Raw genomic sequence first — 24,446 nt, 5'->3', positions numbered from 1 at the left:
CACTTATTACACCCAGCAATTATAGTTTTGTGTGTATCTGAAACAAGTATTTATATTAAGCACTTTGAGCGACGTTTTGGTGGAAGGTGCGTATAATGCTGAATTTAATATATAAAGTAATAATTTACGAAAGTGTTCGTTCAAGTTAATTCTTGTTTGGATACGACACGCATTTGTTTACATGTCGAGAGTATTTATTAAATGGCACATTGTTATTGTATTTGTTTCATGTCTCAGTCACCGTTAAAACTTAACACTAAGTGTTAAACCGTGGTGGTCGGGACGTTCGCATTACGTGTGTGTTTGTCTTTGTCTTCTAGGTGTAAAATCATCCGCTCCCAGATCATTCTTCTGGTTCAGGAAATAGCCTCGGTGGAGAGTTCCTGAACATTTGTACATAGACAAATAATATAAAGAACAAAGACTAAATTAGTAAAATAGGGGATTATATGAATACCAGTGAGATTATAGAAATTAGCGGTGATTTTAGTACCGGCGAGTTTCTCACGCGATGCCTGTACGTTTTACTTTATATCACATATGCATGATTTGATAGTTTTAATTTGCAATGCTTGCTAGCTGGTTTTGGGTGGCGCTTTTGAACTGCATGCGGCTTTAATTTCATCATTTATCAGTCATTAGCAACTCTGACTTCTGATTATCAATAATTTATTGATATTTGTGTCTGTTTCACCGTCCGTAATAATACATATTTGTATCTAACAGACGCCGTGAAACAGAATACAAGAGAAATAAAATTATATTGTCCTATTTAAGAAGCTATAAATATATTCAATTATAAAAAAATAATTGATTTATTTAAATTTAATTACTTGCAATATAATTTTAATCTAGTTATTTTATATGATTGTGGATTGTAGTGATGAGAACTAACTTGGATATATCTTAGATATTTAATAATAGTAGTGTAGAAGAGTTTGGTTGCAAAGGTTATGGTAAAGGCACTAGCTGCAATTGAGTAGTAAAAAATAGTATCAATTTTAATGAATGAAAATGACTAAAATTGTATTGAACACATCTTTAATAGTTGTATTCACATACTTACCATAGATAACTCTCTCTTATAAGTTAAAACAGATGCTATCGCATCCAGTAAAAGGAGTCTAAAACCTATACAATTAAACAAAATTATCAAACTACCTAAAGACACCGGTTTCACATATCTCAGGAGAAAGATCCTTACGCGGGCTTCTATGACTCCGATCCGGTGAAGCTGCTACTACTAAAAAGGCCGATTCACACAAAAAAAAAACTTTTCTTCATATTTCCTTTAATATTTATAAAATTATTTTTTGTGGTAAAGTATAGTAGGACAATACATACAATTGAATTAACACGAGTAAAAGCAATCGTTGGTTTTTTTATTGTTTAGAGTGTGACTAACATCCCTCTAGGTTTTAATGGACTCATAAGTACCGTTTTTTTAGTCTACCCTGGTTTGAGAGCCATAATATTAACTATTTATTCATCGTAGATCTTAAATTATAACCGACGTAGTTTATATGATGCATGGATGATTAGAGTGTGTATATACATAGACATATTCAGTAGCGTAGTTGCACACCCGGGTATCGGTAACTTTAAAGAAAATACTCCTTGCTAAACGCAAGTTCATTTTTCAGTGATCAGCGTTCAGTCAGGCGGAGCTAGACTGTAGTAATGACTCGGGGCTCCGATATATTAGGAGGGCACGAAACGTCCTCCGCCGCGCCATCACTCACCCGCATCGTAGGTTACAGTTCATTTCTTTTGCTTTGCCGCGAGACCCGTGCTCGCTGTGAGACAACGGATCTCGCGGTCCGTTTCGATTGCATCTTTTTCCACCGTCATCACTCCATTTGTGTTTATCGAGTTCGTGGCATGTTATCGAGTAAAGCACACTCTCGCTTGCACTCTGGAATGGCCGCTGAGTCGTTAATGCAGCTCTTGGCGCTGGCGTTGTACAGATTCGGGGGAGCCGACGGGCGGCAGCGGCGCGGCGCCCTCGTGGCGCTCCTCGGGCGCGCTACTGGCGACGGCGCTGCTCCTACTGAGGCTGGTCCGCGCGCGCACTTAGCGCCTCCACCGCGTCTCCACTGTGATCGTGCGTTGTATGCCTGTTCGCGTTCGGTATATTGTGTATAGCGAACGCCCTGCTGTGATTAAAGCGTCCTTTTATACTGTTGCGAGAACGATAATTTAATTCGAAGTCATAGTTTTTATACTTAATATAAATAGATGATGTAAGTTCGAGTGTGATATTGACGTAAGCGATGATTTTTGTAATAAAATATTTAATGATAAAACGACTTTTATTCAAATCTCCGTGCAAATTCGGGGGAAATGATAGACATGGTTGTATTTTAATTGGTTTATTTAACGTTTTCTGTTTCTCCAATAATTCTTCTTAAGTTAGTAATTACAAGTTTATATGACAATATTTTTTGTTTTTATTTCATTTTCATAAACGTATTTTTTTAATAAACATCTCCACAATTCATCATAACACGGTCGTGCGACCTACTGTCTCAATCGTTCTAACTCTTAGGAAAATGCAAATAATATTAAACTTCAAAATCTGTCTACGATTATTCGAACAATATTAATCTTAGTTCGAGTGCTGAACGACGTCTACACGAGCGGGGCGGGCGCGGGGCGGGCGCGGGGCGGGCGCGGTGCGTGTAGGCCGAGACCGGCGCGCGCGCCGCCGCACCGCCCGCCCGCGCCCGCCCCGTCCTCCGCGCACTTTATCACTTAGAAGGCGAAACATAAGAGTTACGTAACATTAGTACACGATCACTACTCGAGAAATATCTACGACACATCCTAGATCATATCAATATATTATAGCCTTCGTGCTGTGGCAGTGTTCGCCGGCGCCGCTCGCCGAGTTTGCTTAATGGTGTAATTTAAAGTTTATATCTACACTACCTCTCTCACTATATCCCGGCAATTTCAAGGATAACATTACGAAGATTAAAGTTAGGTAATTTTCGCCCTGTGGACATTTTTATATAATATATGAAACCATCACAAAACTAAACGATTGACTGAAATATTAGAAATAAATTCTTATTCAAACATAGATAGTTACATATATTTATATGATCTAGAACTTATTAGTAACAACTGATAAATAATGACTGTTTATAATGGAACGTACGAACAAACTTAGGACACATAAATCATTATATATTGATATATATAAAATATAATAGAAGAAATAACTTGAAATATATAAATGAAATGTATGAAACGACTTTTAAAATATAATTCGAAAATATCTAATTATCTGGATAAAAAATGACTCATATACAATCACATGTTGGTGGAATCTACACTTTGAATAACGCTCGACTGGGGCTTAGAAAAGTGCACTGCACTTATTGAAGTATATCTTGTTGTAAATTCGTTAGTGTGATGTAATATCGCGAGACAGCAGCACATATTTCGTTTATTATCGATAGTGTTGTTCAAAGTATTGCAAAATGTCTTTAAACGAACCGAAGTTTGACGCAGTACCCTCGGAAATATCTAAAACGGTTAAGAGGTTGTTTACCAGCTAAAGCACATCAAACAGATAAGCTTAACATAACTTGTTCGCGCATTTATTTATATACCAATACGTAATTTACATTATCGCCTGTCAATCTAATTTAAATTTTATTTCGTTTCTGTTTCGACATTTAAAACCTATATGGAACCTCTTTGTTTTAAGCCTTTTTCATTTTCCGGCCGTCTCAAATTGCAAATCATAGCAAAGCGTCAAATAATATAGTTGTGATTTATAACAATCATTCAGGGCTTACAAATTCTCATAATAACTAATTATCCATATAACTGTATCTGTCGCGTACAAATGATTATGAAAAATAAGTAATAATCTTATTTTATGACTATTCATCATAAGATTTTAACGTTGTTATATAATACTATCACCTTCATATAAATATTGTTCCATTAGAATGCTAAGCTATTGTATTATTAACAAGTACACTTAGACCACGGTTTGTTGAAATAGGAGACTATTATTGAAATATACAGGAGATGAGAATCTAGAGATAAGAATCTATCATAAAGTAACTAATTATTCACTGAAATGTCCTCTTGCTATCATTTTTTTTGCCATATAATTGGAAAATAATTGTGTTAGTTGTTTCCATCGAGATTTTCCTATTTTTCACAATAGATAAATATAAATTCTAAGTAAATCATATGGACAAAATTAATAGATAAATAAATTAAAAATATGAAACTCAATAAAGAAATAATGTTCTGAAGAATATATTTACTTCTAGCAAGCGTTTGTAACTAACGTAAAGTAAGCCGCTGGCTATTTGCGACCATTACGATTTTCTTTATTTTTCATATTTATCAAAATTTTTGATCTCACTGACCTGAAAATACGCTACAAATGTGCGTAGTCGCTGACTGTAGGCGGCGTTTTGTAATAACACGCAACAAGGTGCATTGGACACTGTTAGATTATTTAGAGGAACCATATCTTCAGAAATCATTAGTCAGCCGCTAAACTTACGCATAGTTGCATCCAAAAATTCAGTTTTCCTCTAAGTTTGAACTGAAGCGAAAGCCTTTACGTTAGGTGCGAACGTTCGATTAACATTTAAAAATTCACGGGTGCGATACAAGAATATCAAAATTATATAAAATATTAAATTAATAACAATGAAATGAAGATAAATGTTACTTTTGTTTTGTTTTCCTCTCTTAACTTTACAGTTGCGCTCCTCGCGAGTTACACACGCTTACGACACCTAGCAGTCGGTACGGTACCGTGGCCTAAACACACTTTTAACATTTTTCGATTGCATTAAAATAATAATGACATTGTATAAAATATTTGCTCATCAACATGACCGATCACGACTATTTGTACTCATATCTATATATATATTTTATGTAAAAGGCTACAATTTGGTGTTTTCCTTACATTAATTATAACGGAACGGGCACTGTATCTAACGCTGTCTGAAATAACCTATATAGTACCGATGCATCGACGGTGAGCCCCGAAAGAACATGACTGGATGTTTGTGCGCGTGTGTAACAGTCAACATTGTTGATGCGTTAACCTAACGTGAACTTTACTTATAATAAACCTAATTAATTCCATCCAGATCGGATTCAATAATTTACATTGAGGTGGGTTTCGTGACTACGTGCTGCCAAAACGAACGCTCTTCACACTGCCTCTACCAAACTTCGATTCACTCGCCTGTGAAATAAGAAACGATTAAAATGATACAGCTTGGCAGCAGACGCACGAAAAAACCTATATCCGTATTCCTAATCATAAACGTTGAGTTATAGTTTACAGCTAAATACATAATAATTTTCGTAAAATGCTTTATCTTTGTATTTGTGCGTTAAACATTTACACTTTATTTATGTACATCAAAACATACGTATATTATTCAAAAACATAATGTACACGCTATCATCCAACGCTCAACATAACATTAAACCGTTAGACTAATCCTACTTAGAAGAGCACGTGTCGCAACTCGCATGCCTCGTCCCGCCCTAAGAACTGTTACGTCACTCGAATGACTCGTGGCGTTGAAGTCTACATGATTAATCCGTAACCGCTACGAATTATTGCTAAATTTTGTGTCCCTACAAATCAATGAGAATTTGAATAGCTGGTCTCGTAATAAAATCTATAATAGCCTATTTAAAATCCTATTTCTAGTTCTGGTTAATATTCATGTTTTAGTACAAAATTTACGTTGACGTGACGCTGCGTTAAAGATCTACTGGCTGATGAGAGGCCGACGTAAAACGAGACGCGTTTTCAGTATAACAACATTCGAACCGATCTCCCCTCTTTGGTCTTTATTCGTCTACTCTAAATAGAATAGTGGCCAAGTGAAGATTAATTAGAGTGAGAGTAGAAATATCCAAAAAGAAGGAATATACGGTCAATGTGTGAGTTTAACGAGTGCTCGAAATTGTTTCAATTAATTATGTTCTAGTAATTCATTGTCTAATTCTAGATTTTGATAATTTATACATAGATACAAGTAGATATCCTGAAAGAGACACCTTTCTAAGGAGGTAAAGAGAGTACCTATTTAATTATTCGGGATATTACTAAGTATAGTTATTAGTCTAAGCTGAAATGTTATTAATTATAAAAATTAAAACATTACGATTCTTTCTGTTTGTGAGTCTAGCATAATATTTACGTTATATCTTTGAAAATATGTTGGAATGTCTCGAGCAAATATAAATTATATTTTCAAAAACATTTCAAAATGATATCTGATTGAAAATTGAAAAGAATCGACTAACATTAGCATTTGGTTTAATTGATTTAAAGAAATTAATATAAACATAGTTGTTGTGTGATTTTTGAAATGTAATAATTTGATTCGAGGTCTACATTATTTCGCAATATTTTATACATATAGACAATTATATTTGGTTACATCTAGATTTCTCTCTATATACGATTTCTGCTTGGCAAAACTCATACCTAGTAACACTGTTTTTGTATTTGTACCCTGAACTTTACAAATATAGAATCAATATTTGCTGGGTATATTATTGTTAATAGTCGCGGGTACGCCGGTTTTTCTTCAAGACTAAGCAAGTACTCAACATTGCATTCACACAAAAGTTTACCGGCTCGATCATCTTCACTAAATAATAATTATTTTAACCTTACATCTATAAAACGAATTTGAAGTAATTTCTATCACCATTACAGATTTTCATCGGCAAGCTTAAAAAAATATGTCGTTATTCAAATTAATTCATTGCTTTCTCGGATGGAATAGTGCCAGAAAGTTTTCTTAATTGGTAAGAGGACACATCATTAGCGTTCACTTGGTGAAGGCACTAGGCATCACTTGCGAATTAGATACTCGATTGAAACAATACGACCCACTGTCTTGTCACAAACTTGCTCAGACCGGATAAAATTTATGAATGCTTTCGAATTGATTGTATCGATCAATAATGTTAAGAAAATAATCGTATCTGACGTGCTTAGTGTATAGAACTTCAAGTGATATGGCTTAGACATTCAGAGAGGCTCTGTGCGCCCGAGTGGGTACGGGATTGCTTCAAATTCTTCTGTCCAATATCTGTGACATCCATCCTCACGCAGACCGACAAACAGAACGTGTTATTAGTTGAAGTCGAGACAAATAAAACAAATCTCTAAGAAGCGTTAATAGACATTTAGCACCTTTGGTGGCGTTCATTTAAGTATGGGAGTGGAAACAACAAACCGTTTTTGATATATTTACACAATAAAAACGTAAAAAATAACTTATTTAATATTATTATCTTTCGAATACAACAACTACATCCCCGATCGAGGACAATATTCTCAACAAATGTTCATTCAATAAAGTCTTAATAACCATTAATTTTAATCAATTACCCGATCACAAAATCTTCAACGACACCACTATTAATTTAATACTTTTAAAAAAATAAAACAAATCAATAACAAATAGTGTTACCTATTTAAATATGACAACGGCTGCACCCGTTTTAGAGGCTCGTCGCTGTCATTAAACACGATAATGTATACAATAATATATATATTAATTAGTCAATTCATATAAAAACATTTTTAACCATGTTTATTTATAGTGGTAATTCATCATTCAATGGTATATCAAATTATTTCATAAGACGGATATACTATTACATATAAATTTCATTATATGTTTATCTCATATTTTCTTACAAAACAACAACTACTTTTAATTAATTAATCCTAATACAAGTTTCAGCAATATGTATACAATATCGACAAAACTTAGGCGTTCGAAGACGGACAAGCAGTAAAACAACGTTACTGGTGCATCAACTATTATAATTGCATCAATACTATGTAATTAGCCCGATAAAATCTTTAATAATTCGAAAATCGAATTCAGTTAAAAAATAATAATAATTTGAAAATCGAATACTGTTAATAAATGAAACTAATATTCCAATATTTCTGACACTAGACGAAAGTTTTAAGTATATTTTGTTATTTGGTTGAAACAGTGTTGTGGTAACCAAGTACATTGTCTCAATGCCTCCGTCTCCTTACCAATGTTCCTAAAAATTAACACTACGTATTCAATATACTATTGTGGGCAAAGTGATGTTAATATAAGGGAAACATCGGTTGCAATTCGTGCCAATATTTAAGACTGTTCTGTTGTATGACGATTATTGTGCCAACCGAATTGATTTAGATTCAAACGGGTCACCGACGGCCAGATTCTGTACGTGCATCATATTGAACTGCATTTGGCTGTTAATTAAGAAGTACAATGAATGTACCTCAACTTTTTGTTTAAATCCAAACATATTACCATTTAAAATTGCGACATATTTAGTATTATAGCAACTATGACTGCGTTTGTAACCCTTAAAGGAATATGATAATTTGTTCATTAGTTGTAGTCATACATGACACGAGTTACAAACAGTTTCACACTGAGCGATTTTATATAAACTATTTTAGCAAAAATAAGTGAAATAATTGTAATATGGGTTTTAAATTCACACGAACATCAAACTGTAGTTCTATTTAAAATCTACATCTCACTTAACGCAAATATATTTAATCGTTTACAATTCGTGTCAAAAACATTATTATACTGGCCGGAACGGCGGCTATATATATTCGTGAAAACGACGCATAAGTAACGTTTAAAAAACATTATTTTGGTGTTTCTGTGACTGACGTGTATCAAACAAACGGACACAGACATGAACTTATAGTCTATAGAGACGACACAGACGCCTCGCGCTCGCGGCGGCGACTCGGCGTTCCGGCGCCGCGACTCGTAGGCGTCGCTGAACGCATCGTCGCCATTTATTATCATAAGTACGCCACTAATAGAAGTTTCGATCATAGTCCGGCGATCGCGGGACGTGGGAGTGCGACGCACGTTAACGTAAAACTATAACCTCGAATCGCGCACATTCACTAGAGGTATGGTTGGTGTCCAGTGAGTCCGAATCAGTGTGGCGACAGTGATGACGAGAGAGGCTAGAAGGAGCGCGGGGCGCGGCGGTGCCGTGGCAGCGGCGGCGGGCGCCTGGTAGGGCACCGAGCAGGTGGCTGTGCGCTCCTCGACGGGCGAGCAGCGCTCCGCCTCGGGCCGAGGCGGCTCGCTCAGCCGAGCCTCGCAGCGATAGCAGAGCCGGCCCTCGCAATACCAGTAACAGCACTCGTCGGCTCCGTAATTGGATTTATTCGACTGTGCACCTGTTTCTGGTATGCGCGGGTCTGGAATTAATTACATATATTTTTAACTCTGATAATGTATTATGAAACTACTTAAAGATTATTAAAAAATACACAAATTACAGAAACCCGAAACGTAATTACTACTAACGTATTAGAAATATTGATTAGTAAAGTAATTGAACAGAAAATTAAGGTAGAAGCGAAAAAATAATTGAGACTGGAGCCCAGAAGCAACAATTGGTCAAAGTGACATGAAAGGGAAACAATGGCGGGTGCAGCTCACAGAAGGTGCCATTTGTTTCGAGCTTTCTCGTTTTGAACGCAGGCCAAGCGGCGGAGGCTAATCGAGCTAATACTCCGCCTTCCGTCGCTGTCGGCTACACACACGCACACATTTGCCAAGAATTACGCTAATACTTCCCACTTTATATCATGCCTCTAAACACATTTAGTGTAATAAAACACATTTATTGTTCTGAAATGTCTGTTTCTAAGATAAATAATATGTGCGGGGAACTGCATGTTTAAACTCGTGTGATTATAAATTAACAGATACTAGGTATAAATACATTCTTATAGGATTAAAATATTAACTGGAAATAATAGTTATGAAAATTGCATTACCAAGGCATAGGAAGGTGGGCTCGCCGGCATATTGAGTGGGGTATGCAGGTGCTCGGTCCGCAGGCAGGAAATAGGGGCAGTGTTGCTCCACGAGCTGGCAAACGGAGAGGCATGGCTTGAGACGAACGATAGGCCGACCGGGACCCGCGGCGGCGGCCCGCACCCAGCGGCCTACAACTCCACCGCCGCGCCGCCGGTCCAAGTGACCCACGCGCTCCAGATGTCGTGCACGCCACCGTGCCGCATGCTCAGCGGGCGCACGTCGCGACCGCCCGCCCTCGTCGCCGTCCTCAGAGCCCTCTTCCACCCAAAGTGGCACCATTGTGCTGCACGCCCACCGTCGGTACGTCTCCTGTAACAGAACATCAGTCATTTCAATTCTCTCCCTAAGATATGAAGTATTAAGTTCTAGAGGAACACTTACGGTTTTACCTATAAATGTGGGTTTGGGGGTTATCTTCTTTTGAATGTACATCCGCAAAACAATGTTTGTAAGGCAATGGGTATTTATTTTGTGGGCAATATCTAATTAAGCCGTTGTAAAAACAGTTATAGACATTAAATATTATGTTTGATTTATGTCGCAGAAGCCTCTGTCGAATTGAATAACTATTATCTAAAATATGGAACAGTAAGTAACAACCCTGCTACAATATGCTAACGCCTAACTGTCAAAACAAAGGATTCAGAGATAAAATGGTTTGATGTCAAAATTACTTCCGGAACATATACACAGGTTTGTTCACAATGTATTCTATTGAGGCGGAACATTGTAAAGCTGCAAAACAATAACTTTTGTAAAATTGCTTTCTTCTTACAGTTGTCTGATTAAATATAAAATATTGACAGAATGTACGGGAATTAATCATAGTTCCACTTAAACCTTCCGTTGAGCGAGACACATATTTACTATGTTCATATCACGAGATACCCTTTGTGTTACAAGATTTACGAGTTGTACCGACATTACAGGGCTTGAGAGGCTCGCGGTAACAGCTGGCGAGTGGCCCTTCCCACATTTATCGTTATTCAGCATTTTTCCATCCCGCAGGAAATCACGTCGCCCACCGAGTCGGTGATTAATTAGGTATCAAGCGGCCGCGAGCGCCATGCGCACGTCGCCTTTATGATGTAATAAATGGACAACGGCTGTTCTACATGTGCAAACATGGCCTATTATGACGTTAATCGCAGGTAAACAAGAGCCGAGTCAATTTAATTAAAAAGTATCCGTTTAATATCAAGCAGCTCTTAATTTAAAATATGTCGATAAATGCTACTATGGAACTTTACAGGATTTGAGTGATATTCTCAATCTGGTACAGGTTGCTTTGGGTAAGTTCAAGTTATCAATGTGCGTTTTTGAATTACGATATGCATGTGTAGTCCGTAACATTTATATAAGTATGAAAATTTGGGTAGACTATTAAAAATCATACACAGAGGAAAGGTTCTATGTATTGAAATACGGCATGGCACGAATTAATCCGAAAAGTTAAAATTGCATTATTTATTCTAATCTTATTGCATTTTAGAGAGTGATTTATACAAATATATTCCTAGTAAATTTTAGCATTTTTTACGAGATATGAAATATGTTAAACAGTGTCAAAAGCTTAACCTGCTTCCAAAATATGAAGAAGGTCAATGCTAATATAAATACTACTATGAGAAACAAAAGAATTTAAAATTAGTAGCCACTGGAGTAAAAGATCATTTTAATTATACTTTGTATTAGGTAAGAAAAATATAGGAATACTGCTTAAAAATACGCTCTAAACCCTTGTTGGTAGGGCTTTGTGCAAGCCCGTCTGGGTAGGTATCACCCACTCATCAGATATTCTACCGCCAAACAATACTTAGTATTGTTATGTTCCGTTTTAAAGGGTGAATGAGCCAGTGTAACTACAGGCACAAGGGACATAACACCTTAGTTCCTAGGCTGGTGGCGCATTGGCGATGTAAGGAATGGTTAATTATTCCTACAGTGTAATTGTCTATGGACGGTGGTGACCACTTACCATCAGGTGGCCTATATTCACCAACCTATAGCATAAAAAATACACTAATCAATAATAATCAATGTCGGTCTATTTATGAGAGTATTTAGTGGAGTTAAAATTAGAAGCGAATTATAAAGTACTAATTAAATAAACAAATAAAGTAATAACGTCCTTAAAATAAAGTCATAAGCGTAAACCGAAAGAGGAGTGCACACAAGATATTTCAATTAATGCCTCTATTACCGTAATAGCCAATACAATGTCCCTTTTATGACCATTCCTTTATCTTATGGCCCATTGACACGTGCTCCCAGTAATTATGTCTGCAATTATCTTGTATGAACTAACCGCAACGATGATATTATTATTTTAATTTAAGATTTGTTTTTTAATAAAAAAAAAACATTGACATCCTCAATAAATATAAGGATCGCTTAATTGGACTATATTCGTACCCTAGTTATCTAGTAACACAAACTCATCGGATATTTTAGTATGGAACCTTTTTACATGTCTTTATTAATTCGGGTCGTACTTTTACTGTACTACATTAATTTATTTGTAAGTTAAAGAAAGTTTTTATATCATTGTAGTCAAAGGTAAAAGGAACTAAACTGTTTTTTTTTTTTAAGTTATTCCTTTTCTATTTTACATTGTGTTTTATATCTTTGTTATTAGTTGTAAAATACTTATTCATAACCCCAAAGCGTAAAACCTCATTGTTTTGGTTACTATTAATTAATATTTAAAAATATAAAAGAATTTAATCATAATGGTACGCAGTTAAACTCATGAGCATAAACGGGGCGAATAAAAAAATCTAGCATAATCTCATGTAGGTTCAAGAAGAATGGGTTTTCTTTAAGAAAAATTTATATGAAAACAAAATACAAAACGTTGCTTGCCCGAAGCATTTAATTTCTCTTATGGTAAGGTCAAGTCGCTGGAGATCGAGACTATTGTTCTTTAAAGTTGTGGAATAAAAGAGTAGTTATTTTAGATTACTTCTGTGTAATGTTTTATTGCTTATATTAATCAAAAATAAAACTTAGTACAATACATAACTCTTATACAATTGTGATATATGGGTAGATTTTGAGAATTGATATGTAAGTTTTGTGAGCATTGACAATAATATTAACTTAGCAGTATTTAGTTAGCTTTAATTATGTTTTACTAAATAATCTTCACAAGTTACTATGCACTATACTACTTTGAAAACTATGTACCATGATTTCTAAAACGATTCTGAGGCCAAACTGTCTTAGCATTGATCGATTTTTTACAATTAATTACGAAATCTACATAAAAGGTAGCACACGCAATAAACACAAAGGAAGAGTAAGATTTTCAGTTCTATATTGTTTTTTTTTTTTTTAAATTAATATTTCCTAACAATCTCGTATAAATAATGTATAGAACAATAATGGCAGGGCTACATTGTATCAATAGTTTGCTACCGTAATTGGTGGTAGGACTTTCTGCAAACCCGTCTGAATGTATACACTATTCTAAGTATTCTGCCGCCAAAAAGTAATACTTAGTATCATTGTAGTCCGGTTTGAAGGGTCAGATGGTCAGTGTATCAGCTCAAGGAATGTGGTTAAGCCCAAGGTTAATGGCGATGTAAAGATTCGTTATTACTTCATACAACGGATGACTACGAGTAGGGCAAACTACTTACCATCAGATGGCCCGTTCGCCGTACTCATTAGGTTAATAAATACGTTGTAACGTAGTGATCCAAACTAAATGACCTTGTACCCATTAGTGTGCAGTGGGGTTTAACAAATCAGAACAAATGAACAGTATGTCAGATATTGTCTCACAGGTCGCGAGTGGAGTGGGACACCAATCAATCATAGCATGATTTGCTCGATATACGCCTGTCTGCTGTCTGTGTATACATCTATCTATCACAGTGTGCGTTAAACTCTATCTAAGTGTGAGTAAACGTAAGTAACCGCCGCACAACCAATAACAACCTAATAGTTTCTGATAATGGAATACCCATTACTAAGGTTTTCTTAACCCCACCTTCATCGTCGAGTTAAGGTTTAGAATTCATATAAAATAGTTCATTTCATATATATAAGAAAGTGTATCCGTGAACAATTCCCAGCCAGATATATACGAATAGATAAAATCTTTTATTTCGTTTCTTCGAAACAGAATGAACGTTAATTGTCGGATCCGTCCTTGGAGGTTTGTTGTACTAATGTTCAATTGAATGAAAAGTATATTATACGATTCCTTAAAGTATTAAAAATAAAATAAAAAAGAATTTACTATAATAATTTTAAGAGTGATATTTGACAAATTTTTTTATATTATTTCACGTGATATTTATATTTCTTCCAAAGTTTCCTATTGAAGAATTTACTAGAGTCTATCTGGATCACGAGTTGGTGGATCTAGAATTTTGTTCTCTATTAACTCAAGTTAACAATATTAATTTTAATTATGTTTATGATAAATATGTGTTGATAGATTATAAATCGTAACCGAAAACACGCTTACACGTTATTGAAATAGAGTATATCCTGTAGGACCATTCAAATAAATGGCTTGGACGATTTAGTTTTTGAGTTGTTTTATCAATGATGTTTCATCATAAAATTGCTGTAGGGAAGTTATCAGCAACCCGCATTGGAACAGCGTGGTGGAATATGTTCCAAAAACCTTCTCCTCAAAGGGAGTAAAGGCCTTTAGCCCAGCAGAGGGAATTTACCGGCTGTTGTTGTTGTTGAAGTTATCAGTAATGCATTTCTCTCCTCAAGGAAACACCTGAAGCAATGGGTACGCGATGCTACGTTATACATTAGATTGACGACCTCAGTGGTCGAGTGGTGTGTACACCGGTTTTCATGGGTACACCACTCCGAGGTCCTGGGTTCAATTCCCGGCTGAGTCGATGTAGATTATCATTAGTTTCTATGTTGTCTTAGGTCTGGGTGTCTGTGATACCGTCGTTACTTCTGATTTTCCATAACACAAGTTGCTTTAGCTACTTACATTGGGATCAGAGTAATGTATGTGATGTTGTCTCATATTTATTTATTTATTGTATGATAATTTATAGGTAAAAACCTCTGAAAATTTCTGAACATTATTGCATTTTTTTATATACAAAATATTTTGTGATTTTTCTGTGACATGCTTTGAAAAGCAAAAGTATATAGGTATAAAAGTAATCTTCTGATATAAGCGTTATATACAAATTGTTTTGTAATTTTTCAATCAGCCGTTCCAATAATCGTCTAACTTATTAATACAGATTAAATAAGCAATGCAATTTATATAATTATTTAATTTAAGAAATATGATTGTTTGTTTTACTTAGAAATATTACAAACAATGGAAATCGAGGTTGGTTATGTGTAATGAAATATTTCCTGCATTATGACCGCTCTCGTTGGTACAAATATGTTAACTATCTCTTAATAATCCTGTAGTGTACACAGATCTGTAATAATATAATAAATATTATTGGACTTATATTGTATATGGATATATATATTATCTGTGTATTTATGTATCTGTCGCCTCGAGTGACACACATCGTGGATAGAGCGGGAATATAAAATATATGATTTGGGCGCGGGTGAAGACGGTGTGTGTGCACGGCGAGTGGATATAATATATATTTATATGTAACTTGTAAAACGATCTTACAATTATATATGTGAACATTACAACGCCAACGATTTGAGGTCGAATAATCTTTTTCGTCCTATACTTTCTTAAATTATTTTAATATCTCTTCCCAGCCATTTTGCTGGAATACTCTTTTATAATTTTCACATCTGCGTTTAGCATATTTAATTTTCCAGCACTAAAATACCTGCTATTTTATCAAAAGGATTTCTTATGTTCATGGTTATTTTGTACTTTTTTACATTAAAAAGAATTTAAACAAAGAGGATCCTTCTTTAATAAGTTTTAATATATATTGAATATCTTCTTCACAGGCAGAGTAACAATTTTTTTAAAGTAATAAATATAAATATAAAGAAAAATATAAAAATGTTTTCCTTTATTTATTTATTTTTCACAAATGTTCTAAATACGATTTTAGTACTTAAATAAAACAATTTTTTTACTTAAATAACTGGCTCGTCTGAGACGATATTTAATAAGTATATGTCTTAAATAATCTTTTTTTGTTACTCTTTTTGTTATTCAAATAACGATGAATGATTTTCATATATGTGTGTATACCTGTTACATATCTATATGCTTAATTATAATCTATTAAATATCTCATAGCTTATTTCCTAAATAAATTTTCTAGTCATTTAAACAATGTTTTTTCGCCTAGCAACAAATTCATTTCTAAAACATATATTGGTTCACAGGAACGATCTAATACTTGGGTTATTGTCCCGCTGACCTCGTGAGCCAGATTAATAGCTACAACGGACAGCTAATGCAGATCTGAGTCATTTTGACGCTAGTCAGAATGACTCATTTTTATTGGGCGATAAATTTTAATACTTTAGTCTGTCAATGCCATGTGTAGCTCACATGAGCGTAAAACCAGGAAGTAAATATATCACTCCTGTATACGTACACGAATATTGAATAAATCTGAGAAAGGATTCAATAAATCTGATAGTAAAGTTTAAATAAAGTTCTCAATTCATACTCCTTGAGCAAATTTTACTTATATGCAATAAATTTATTGATGGATTTACGAGTATAGTAATATTTTATCAAAAATATAAATCTTTTATTTATTATATTATTTATAATATTTATTTTACAATTAAAATTAAAAACTGTTAAATTGATCTTCCATAAAAAAACCTTTGCTATGACTGTCAAATGACGTCACGATATTTTGTTCATATTTTTTTTTATTTTTAACTATGCCAAAGGCGTAGTAAGTTCTTCCCAATACACTATTTTTTTCCATTATTTAAAATTGACACTAGCATAAAATCAAGTTACTTCCCGTAAATTTTGAAGTTTTAACAGCAACTATAGAAAAGGATATATCGGAGTAAAATATTTCCAAAGAATATCAAGCCCTCAACGTTTTCCTTTACCCTAATTCAGAGATTGTAATTTTTTATTAAAAAAAGGGTTTTTAAACTCTATCTTACGGAACCCAAGTGGAACCCTATCAATTAAATGGGACATAATAGAAGAATGACTTACACATAAAAACGATATCCATTTGATATCTTTGATGGATGAGGGACGGCCAGAGGGAAATGCGACGTCACGCTGAATGAATCATGCCAGAAGCTACTCTAATATCATTGCTTTATTATAAAAACAACAGTAAATTATGAATATACAAAGATATAATATTACTCGACCACTGAAAATTCACGTATATTCTCTGAATTGGTATAAAGTGGAAATTAAACGTATACAATATGAAACGTAATGGAAGACTATATGATATTAAAAGAATTAAAAAAAAATTGAATTTCGAAAATAGAAGCAAGAACATAATTGATTTTTTTCTTATAACTATTCCTTTACCACTTATTATTAGTTATTATATACTCATTTACCTAGCAAGATATCAATTATAAATATAAAATAGGGAAAAAAATAAATAAAATGTATGTACTTATAGATGCGAGATGGCCCAGTGGTTAGAACGCATACATCTTAAATCCAGGTAAGCACCACTAGGATTACAAATGTGGCAGAATTTCTATAAAATTTGACACGTGCAGGTTTCCTCACGATGTTTTCCTTCACCGCTGAGATGAATTATAATCACAAATTAAGCACATGAATGTTTAGTGGTGCTTACCTGGATTTAAGATGTATGCGTTCTAACCACTGGGCCATCTCGCATCTATAAGTACATACATTTTATTTATTTTTTTCCCTATTTTATATTTATAATTGATATCTATCCAATGCGGGTTGGTGGATACCAACCCGCATTGGAACAGCGTGTTGGAATATGTTCCAAAACTTCTCCTTAAAGGGAGATGAGGCCTTAGCCCAGGAATGGGATATTTACAGGTTGTTGTTGTTGCGCTATCCATTTAGGTGACCCAGCTCTTATCTATGCTCAAAACAAAGACATACTCGTTAAGCTCTACTTAGAATGAAGATTACCTATATGACATTTCGTCTATATTTAATAAGTGGAATATCAAAAGATAAAGAAGCGCCTAATAAACGAAAGTCTATGTTTGAAACATCGAGAATAAAATAACGAGTCCTTAGCAGCGGGTAACGAAATTAACAAAATAAACAGAGGCTTACAGGGCGCGTTAGGCTGATAATCCTCTTATCTGGATACCCGCGCGCTGATCAGGCGTTCTACTGCCAGCCACGCCCGGAACTGATAAGGCATTTGAAATTTATATCTGCTCGCAACTTTCTATTCCAGATGTTTTTATTGATGCTTCAGTTTTTTTAAATCATTGGATTTAATTTTCATTTAATCGTTCAATGTTCTATTCATAGCTATTAATATCATAATTTTTAATATTATGATATGAAATGTGATAATTCTGCTTTGTAGGGTCAGCCCGTGTAATTATAGGCATAAGGGAAGTAAGGGACGTTCTTAGTTCCGGAAGTTGGCGGCGCTTGGCGACGTACGGAATACCAAGCCCGCCTGGGTAGGTTTGTGACAGTACTCAGTATTGTGTTTTCATGTTTGAAAGGTGAGTGACCCAGTGTAATTATTGGCACAAGAGACATAACATCTTAGTTCCCAAGGTTGGTGGCGATTTCAATGGTAAATATTTCTTACAGCGTCATTGTCCATGGGCGGTGTTGACCACCAACCTATACCCTAAAAACCCTCATGAGACAGTGTTTCAAATATCGTAGAAAAATTAAGCAACACGTTTTTTTTAATCTGTCATAGTTTTTACAATTTACAAAATAAAGTATTAATCAGTCGTTTACAGAATTCGAGATGAAAAATAAAACAATATAGAAACGAAACAAAAGGTTTTGACATATTTTAATTTAAAAAACATTTCCTTTTAAGATGCAGAACGCGATTCACTGCAGTCGTCAAAACAGCGTAATGACGCGATACAATTATGAACTACATTTTTTATTTCGGTGGAATTACGTTAAAAACCTTAAAATTCTCAGTAATTCTACGGGCAAAGAGATTGAGTACGAACTATGTTTAGTTTGATAAATTATTTATTTATTTATTTAATTAATTAAATTTAATTATTTGTTATTATAAAAAATCGTGACTAAAATTTAATCTATATTATACTCACAATCATCATGTTAAATATATTATTTTTTACAAGAAACTGTAACAAAAAGTTGCTATGAATTGTTTTTTAGACTGATTAAAGTTGATTTCAAAATTTGAGCAGGAATATTGTCTTAAAAAACTCTTTCCAATTAATATAGATTTTTTTAATCGAGAATACGAATATTAGGGTGCTTTATAATTAAAATAGTTAGGGCTCATCTACATTCACGTGATTATTTTGTTCATTCATATAATAGCATATATCCATACATCGCCCAGCGCTACCAACCTTCAGAACTAAAAAGTCACGCCCCCTATGCCTGTAATATCACTGGCTAACCCATCCTACCAGTGGCGTAGCTATCATAGGGCCAGGTGGTGCCGTGCACCAGGGCCCTCGAGCTCAGGGGGCCCCCTAGCCTCAGCTTTGAAAAAAATGAAAAAAAAAAAAAATTTAAAAATTCAAAAAATTTAAAAAAAAGAGCCTCGAGTCTCGAGCCTGCTCACAAGAATTTTTTTTTTTCAATTTCAATTTTTTATTATTTTTTCAATTTAAATCAACACCACCAATGATTAAACTCCTTGTTTAACATTTTCAACACATGCGCCAAGCGTCCTCTATAAGCATGTGCTGTTTGTTTGTTATCGTTATTTCAGTTATAGATGCTTGATAAAAATATTTTGTAATAGCATTGTACTCAATAGTTTTTGAATGTTTTTTTGTAAGTCAGTATTTGAGTAGAAACTTACCCAAAAATATATACCTACATACAACAAAACTAATTAAATATAATGCAAAAAATAAAAATAACAAAAAATCTTTAATTCATAATAAACTTTGCTAGGGGATTGGATAAAATATCAATAATCCACGCCATTGTACGCAAGTCGTCATAATATTCTGTTAATTGAAGAATATTTTTGCAAAATTGGCGCGGGACTTAAGTATGAAAAACACATATTCGCCTCCAAGGTCAGCGCCGCACTTGCGATGTTAGATACCTACGATTATTATTTGTTACTTTAGCGTCAAGACTTGAGAGTATCTAAAATGATTAAAAGTAATAAAATTGTATATAATGTATATATGCCTAAATCTCATTGTTTTAGTCTGTTAGTTGTAGTAGTAGTAGGCATTATATAGTAGGTTATAATATTAACTTATAGTAAATAATAGTGAAGCAAGATTTATGAGCTTAATGGCGATAATAATACAGTATATAGACAATGGTGACTCCTAATCATAAGGTGGCTCATTTGTCTTAAGATACTTCCTACAAAAATAAAATTAAGCTCTAAAGGTTTTAGCTGCCTTTGTTTTCATTTTATGTCATTAAACCACACCAATGGCACTTTAACAATAAGTAATAATCCAATAAATGATAAATTGTATTTATTAAATTATTACTACTATTGTATTTATTACTATTATTGTATTTATTTTATAAAATATATTTTTAAATATTATTTTGAGCATATTCACTGCAATGAGGATTCAGGTACCTACTTACTGCGTTCAAACTGAAGTGGTAAAAATGATCCATCCATCCGGCACCAAATTCTGGTAAAACTCATTTTTGCAAAAAAAATTTCCGATGACAATTGACACGATACAGGTTGCAGCACAACGCTAACCGTATAATGTATGATAGGTCTCAACCTGATCGGCAATAAAAAACAACCAACGTTTTCCTAAACTCAAGTCCAAATTGACAAACGAGCTGCTATAGAAACGATAATATCTTCTTATGAATTAATATTGATTTTACCACATTATTACCAAACCAGCTGTTTTATGGTTCTTTTCTGTTGAGCTTGCTCGTAATCTATACTAAACATTAACAAGCAATATAGGAAAATCTCAGTGAGTACTCCGGATTTCTAAAATTTCGATAGTTACCAATTAAAAATTATGGAACGAAAAAAGGAACGTAGCGGTGCCGCAAAGCGGAAACAACGACAAGAAAGAGAAGAAAGTAAAAAAAAATTGCCCAAGCTAGATAGCTTTTTTACGAAACCGCTTTCTGCTACAGTTCCTTCAACAGCCGAAACATCGTTCAAAAGTGCCGAAGTCATCGTTCAAAATACTACCATCAATGCCCCTGCTGAAAATGACTACCTCGACGCTTCCGTGCAACCTACAGTAGAGGAATCATCAATTTCTACATCTTCAAAAGTTCTCGAAATTTCAAATGACTTGGGAAATTACATCAACAAGAAACTGAGTGATACCGAAAAACGTCTGATTCTTGACAAGGGACCTTTGAAACCTCCGGGACCTTTTCCGAAGGACCCCCACCAAGACAATAGGAGCTTTTCAGAAACGTATTACGTTTCTACGTCACAATACGGTCCAGTTGATCGTTTTTGGATATGTTACTCCAAAATGCTGGATGCTGCCTACTGCCAACCGTGTTGGTTGTTCGCTTCGCAAATAAATGCATGGTGCACTGGATTTCGGGACTGGAGGCATTTATCAGACAGAATCAAGCAACATGGTTCCTCGAAAGCACACACGGAGGCGTGCGCTGTATATGAAGTGTGGCAAAAAAGTTCCACCATTGACAGAGAACTTGTAGATGAAATTCGCAAAGAAGCATCATTTTGGAGACAAGTTCTTCGCAGATTATTTGATATTATAATCACTCTTGCGAAGAGTTCTTCGGCTTTGAGAGGACATCGAGAGGATCTGAGTGAGGGAGGAAATCACGGAAATTTTCTCACAATTGTCCAACTCGTCGCTAGATACGACCACATCTTGCGTCAAGTTTTGGATATGCCCAAAGGTAAGAAATTATCTCGTTTACTGTGTCTATAATTTATGTTCTCATAATCTGATGTTTTCTAATATCCCCATGTTTTTAGGATCAACAAGATACCTGAGTGCAACGATTCAAAATGAAATGATCGAGTGTTTGGGCACCAAACTCGAGAATCATTTGTTGGATCGAATTAGGGCGTCACCGTTTTTTGCCATCATCATGGATACCACGCAGGACATATCAAAAGTGGATCAACTGAGCATTGTCGTAAGATATGCAGTGATATCAAGATCGGAAAATGGACAACCAATCGACATTGAAGTAAGAGAGGTATTTCTAGGTTTCCACGCAGTCACTAAACACAGCGCCGCGGATTTGGTAAATCAAGTTACTACGTTGTTCTCCGAAAAGGGTCTTGATTTTAAAAAGTGTGTTGGGCAAGGTTACGATGGGGCCAGTGTAATGAGTGGTGCGTATAATGGTGTGCAAAAACAAGTTAAAGATATTCAGCCAAACGCAGAGTACGTACATTGCGCCAGTCATAATTTGAATTTGGTCGTAAATGATGCCGTTCGAGGTTCCGTCGAAATTCAGAAGTTTTTTGCAACAATTCAAGACTTATTTAACTTCTTTGGAAACAGCATTAAGCGCTGGGACCTTTTATCGAAATTCACCGGTGAATCAGAAATAACTTTGAAAAAATTGAATCCAACAAGATGGTCCAGCAGGGTTAATTCAATAACTGCAGTCAAACTTCGTTTTTTCGATATCATCAAAGCATTGTCCGAAATAACGCTGAAGAGTTTCAGTAAAGACGAACGCAGTGAAGCAGAGATTATAAAATCAAAAATGCTGAATTTTGAGTTTGTATTTCTTTGTGAATTCATGCACAGCGTATTGAACAATATCAATTATGTTTCCAAAGTTTTGCAAAAACGTGATATCGTTTTGGACGAAGCGAGTAACGCTTTGGACGAAACAACGGATAAATTGAAAAAGTACAGAAATGACTTCGAGTCCTTCAAGTCCAAGGCCACCGAAACCGCGAGAAAATACGACATCGATCCTACCTTCCCAGAAAAGCGACGAAGAAAAACTAAAAAGCATTTCGATGAATTGGCTTCTGATCACCGATTCGAAAACCAGGAAGAAGTCTTTAGAGTAACTATTTTCAACAGTGTACTCGACATAATAATCAATCAGTTAGATGCGCGTTTTGTTGGTATGAGTGCAATTTGTAAATCGTTCGACTTCCTGATTCCAAAAAATCTGCTCAGCTGGAATGAAACGATTTTACTCAAAAAATGTGATCAGTTTCAGAAGAAATATTGCGATATAATTGGACCCACTTTTTCGCTCCAATTTCTTAATGTATATCATCTGATCCTCCCTCAATTGATGGAGACGTGGTCTATTCGCCAGCTTTGCAAAGAAATTATAACGAAATTTGGCGTGCTCGAATGTGACCTTACGGAAGTGTATACAGCGATGCTACTGTTTCACACAATTCCTGTTACTTCCGCGGCAGCAGAAAGATCTTTCAGTAAACTGAAGATTATAAAAAATTATTTAAGAAACAGCATTGGCCAAGATCGCCTCCGACATTTATCGTTGATTGCAATAGAAAATGAGGCGGCATCAAACTTGGAATTGAGTGAAATTATAGACGAATTCGCAAACATTAAAGCGCGCAAGAGATTGTAAATCGGGCGGGGAATTCTCTTAAAAATCGTTTTTTCTTTTAATTAATAAATATTCTATATTGTTATGTGCGTCGTTGTTTATTTACTCCCTTTTTCTTCCATTGAACACATGAAGATTTTGATAGAGACGACGTATGGATTTAGCCTACTAGGGATGATTCAACCCACTGTTTCCTATTCTTATTCCCGATCAATCATTTTCATATCAATAAGTTCAAACTACGCGGAAAGAGGGGAGGAGGGCCCTTTTCTCTCATTATGCACCAGGGCCCTTGCCCCCCTAGCTACGCCACTGCATCCTACAAATCTGAACTGAGAAAACTTTACGGTAGAATGAAATATAAGTAATTGGTACCTATCCTAACACTAACACTTGAATTACCATCACATAAAACATTACCAGATTTGGTTTAAATTATTTTAAAGAATTGTGTCAATAGGTTTTTATGTTTCGTTCTATAAATTGAGCCCCAAAGAGCTTATGTAAGTTGTTGAATTTGTTTATAAGTAAATAATTTGCAACAATAGAGTTGTATATTTGTGAATCGTTATCGTAAATACATTTTAAATTAAAAAACCGTTCATGAAATGTCAATCAATGATGGCAATCTCAAACGATAGGATCTATACGCCTCAATGCTATATAAAGATTTATTTTATAAATGTTCTATGAATATTTCTAAATAATTTTAGTTAGGTAACAAGTCCATTATGTTAAAAGAATAAAAAAAAATACTATTAGCATTTTTGGTAGTGGTGCAGTGGTCACCACTACCCATAGACGTTTAAATGTAATAAATTTTAATCATATCTCCAATGAGCCACCTGACAAATAAGTTATTGTGTCCCTTGTGCCTATAATTACACTCGCTCACTCATCCGTCAAACCGGAACACAACAATACAAATTATTGCT

At 34.7% G+C, this 24,446-nt stretch overlaps 2 protein-coding genes across 11 annotated transcripts in view; one reads left to right on the top strand and one right to left on the bottom strand.

Moving 5' to 3' along the window:
* The window catches only part of LOC124536044 (matrix metalloproteinase-14), a 30,293-nt gene extending 27,853 nt beyond the window's left edge, over nt 1–2,440 (top strand). For 3 of the 10 annotated variants that reach the window (XR_006966858.1, XR_006966860.1, XR_006966857.1), the window contains exons 13-14: nt 1,644–1,749; nt 1,968–2,440. Coding sequence is in view for 5 of the 10 variants with exons in the window: in XM_047112464.1 (XP_046968420.1) it covers nt 1,968–2,077 (110 nt within the window). In the remaining 5 variants the exon portion in view is untranslated. Of the gene's footprint in view, nt 1–320; nt 518–1,643; nt 1,750–1,967 lie in introns of those variants that run through there. The other 7 variants (XM_047112464.1, XM_047112475.1, XM_047112454.1 and 4 more) reach the window with 3 other exon arrangements.
* Nucleotides 2,441–4,625: 2,185 nt separating this feature from the next.
* Nucleotides 4,626–24,446, bottom strand: part of LOC124536080 — a 69,846-nt gene continuing 50,025 nt past the window's right edge. The window contains exons 2-3 of the mRNA XM_047112518.1: nt 9,857–10,208; nt 4,626–9,271 (exon numbers count right to left, since the gene is read on the bottom strand). Of these exons, the coding sequence (XP_046968474.1) occupies nt 8,943–9,271; nt 9,857–10,208 (681 nt within the window). The 3' untranslated portion in view covers nt 4,626–8,942. The remainder of the gene's footprint in view (nt 9,272–9,856; nt 10,209–24,446) is intronic.

This window comes from Vanessa cardui, chromosome 2 (assembly GCF_905220365.1).
Source record: "Vanessa cardui chromosome 2, ilVanCard2.1, whole genome shotgun sequence".
Classification (NCBI taxonomy): Eukaryota; Metazoa; Arthropoda; class Insecta; order Lepidoptera; family Nymphalidae; genus Vanessa; species Vanessa cardui.
This window is presented reverse-complemented; position numbering and strand designations above follow the sequence as displayed.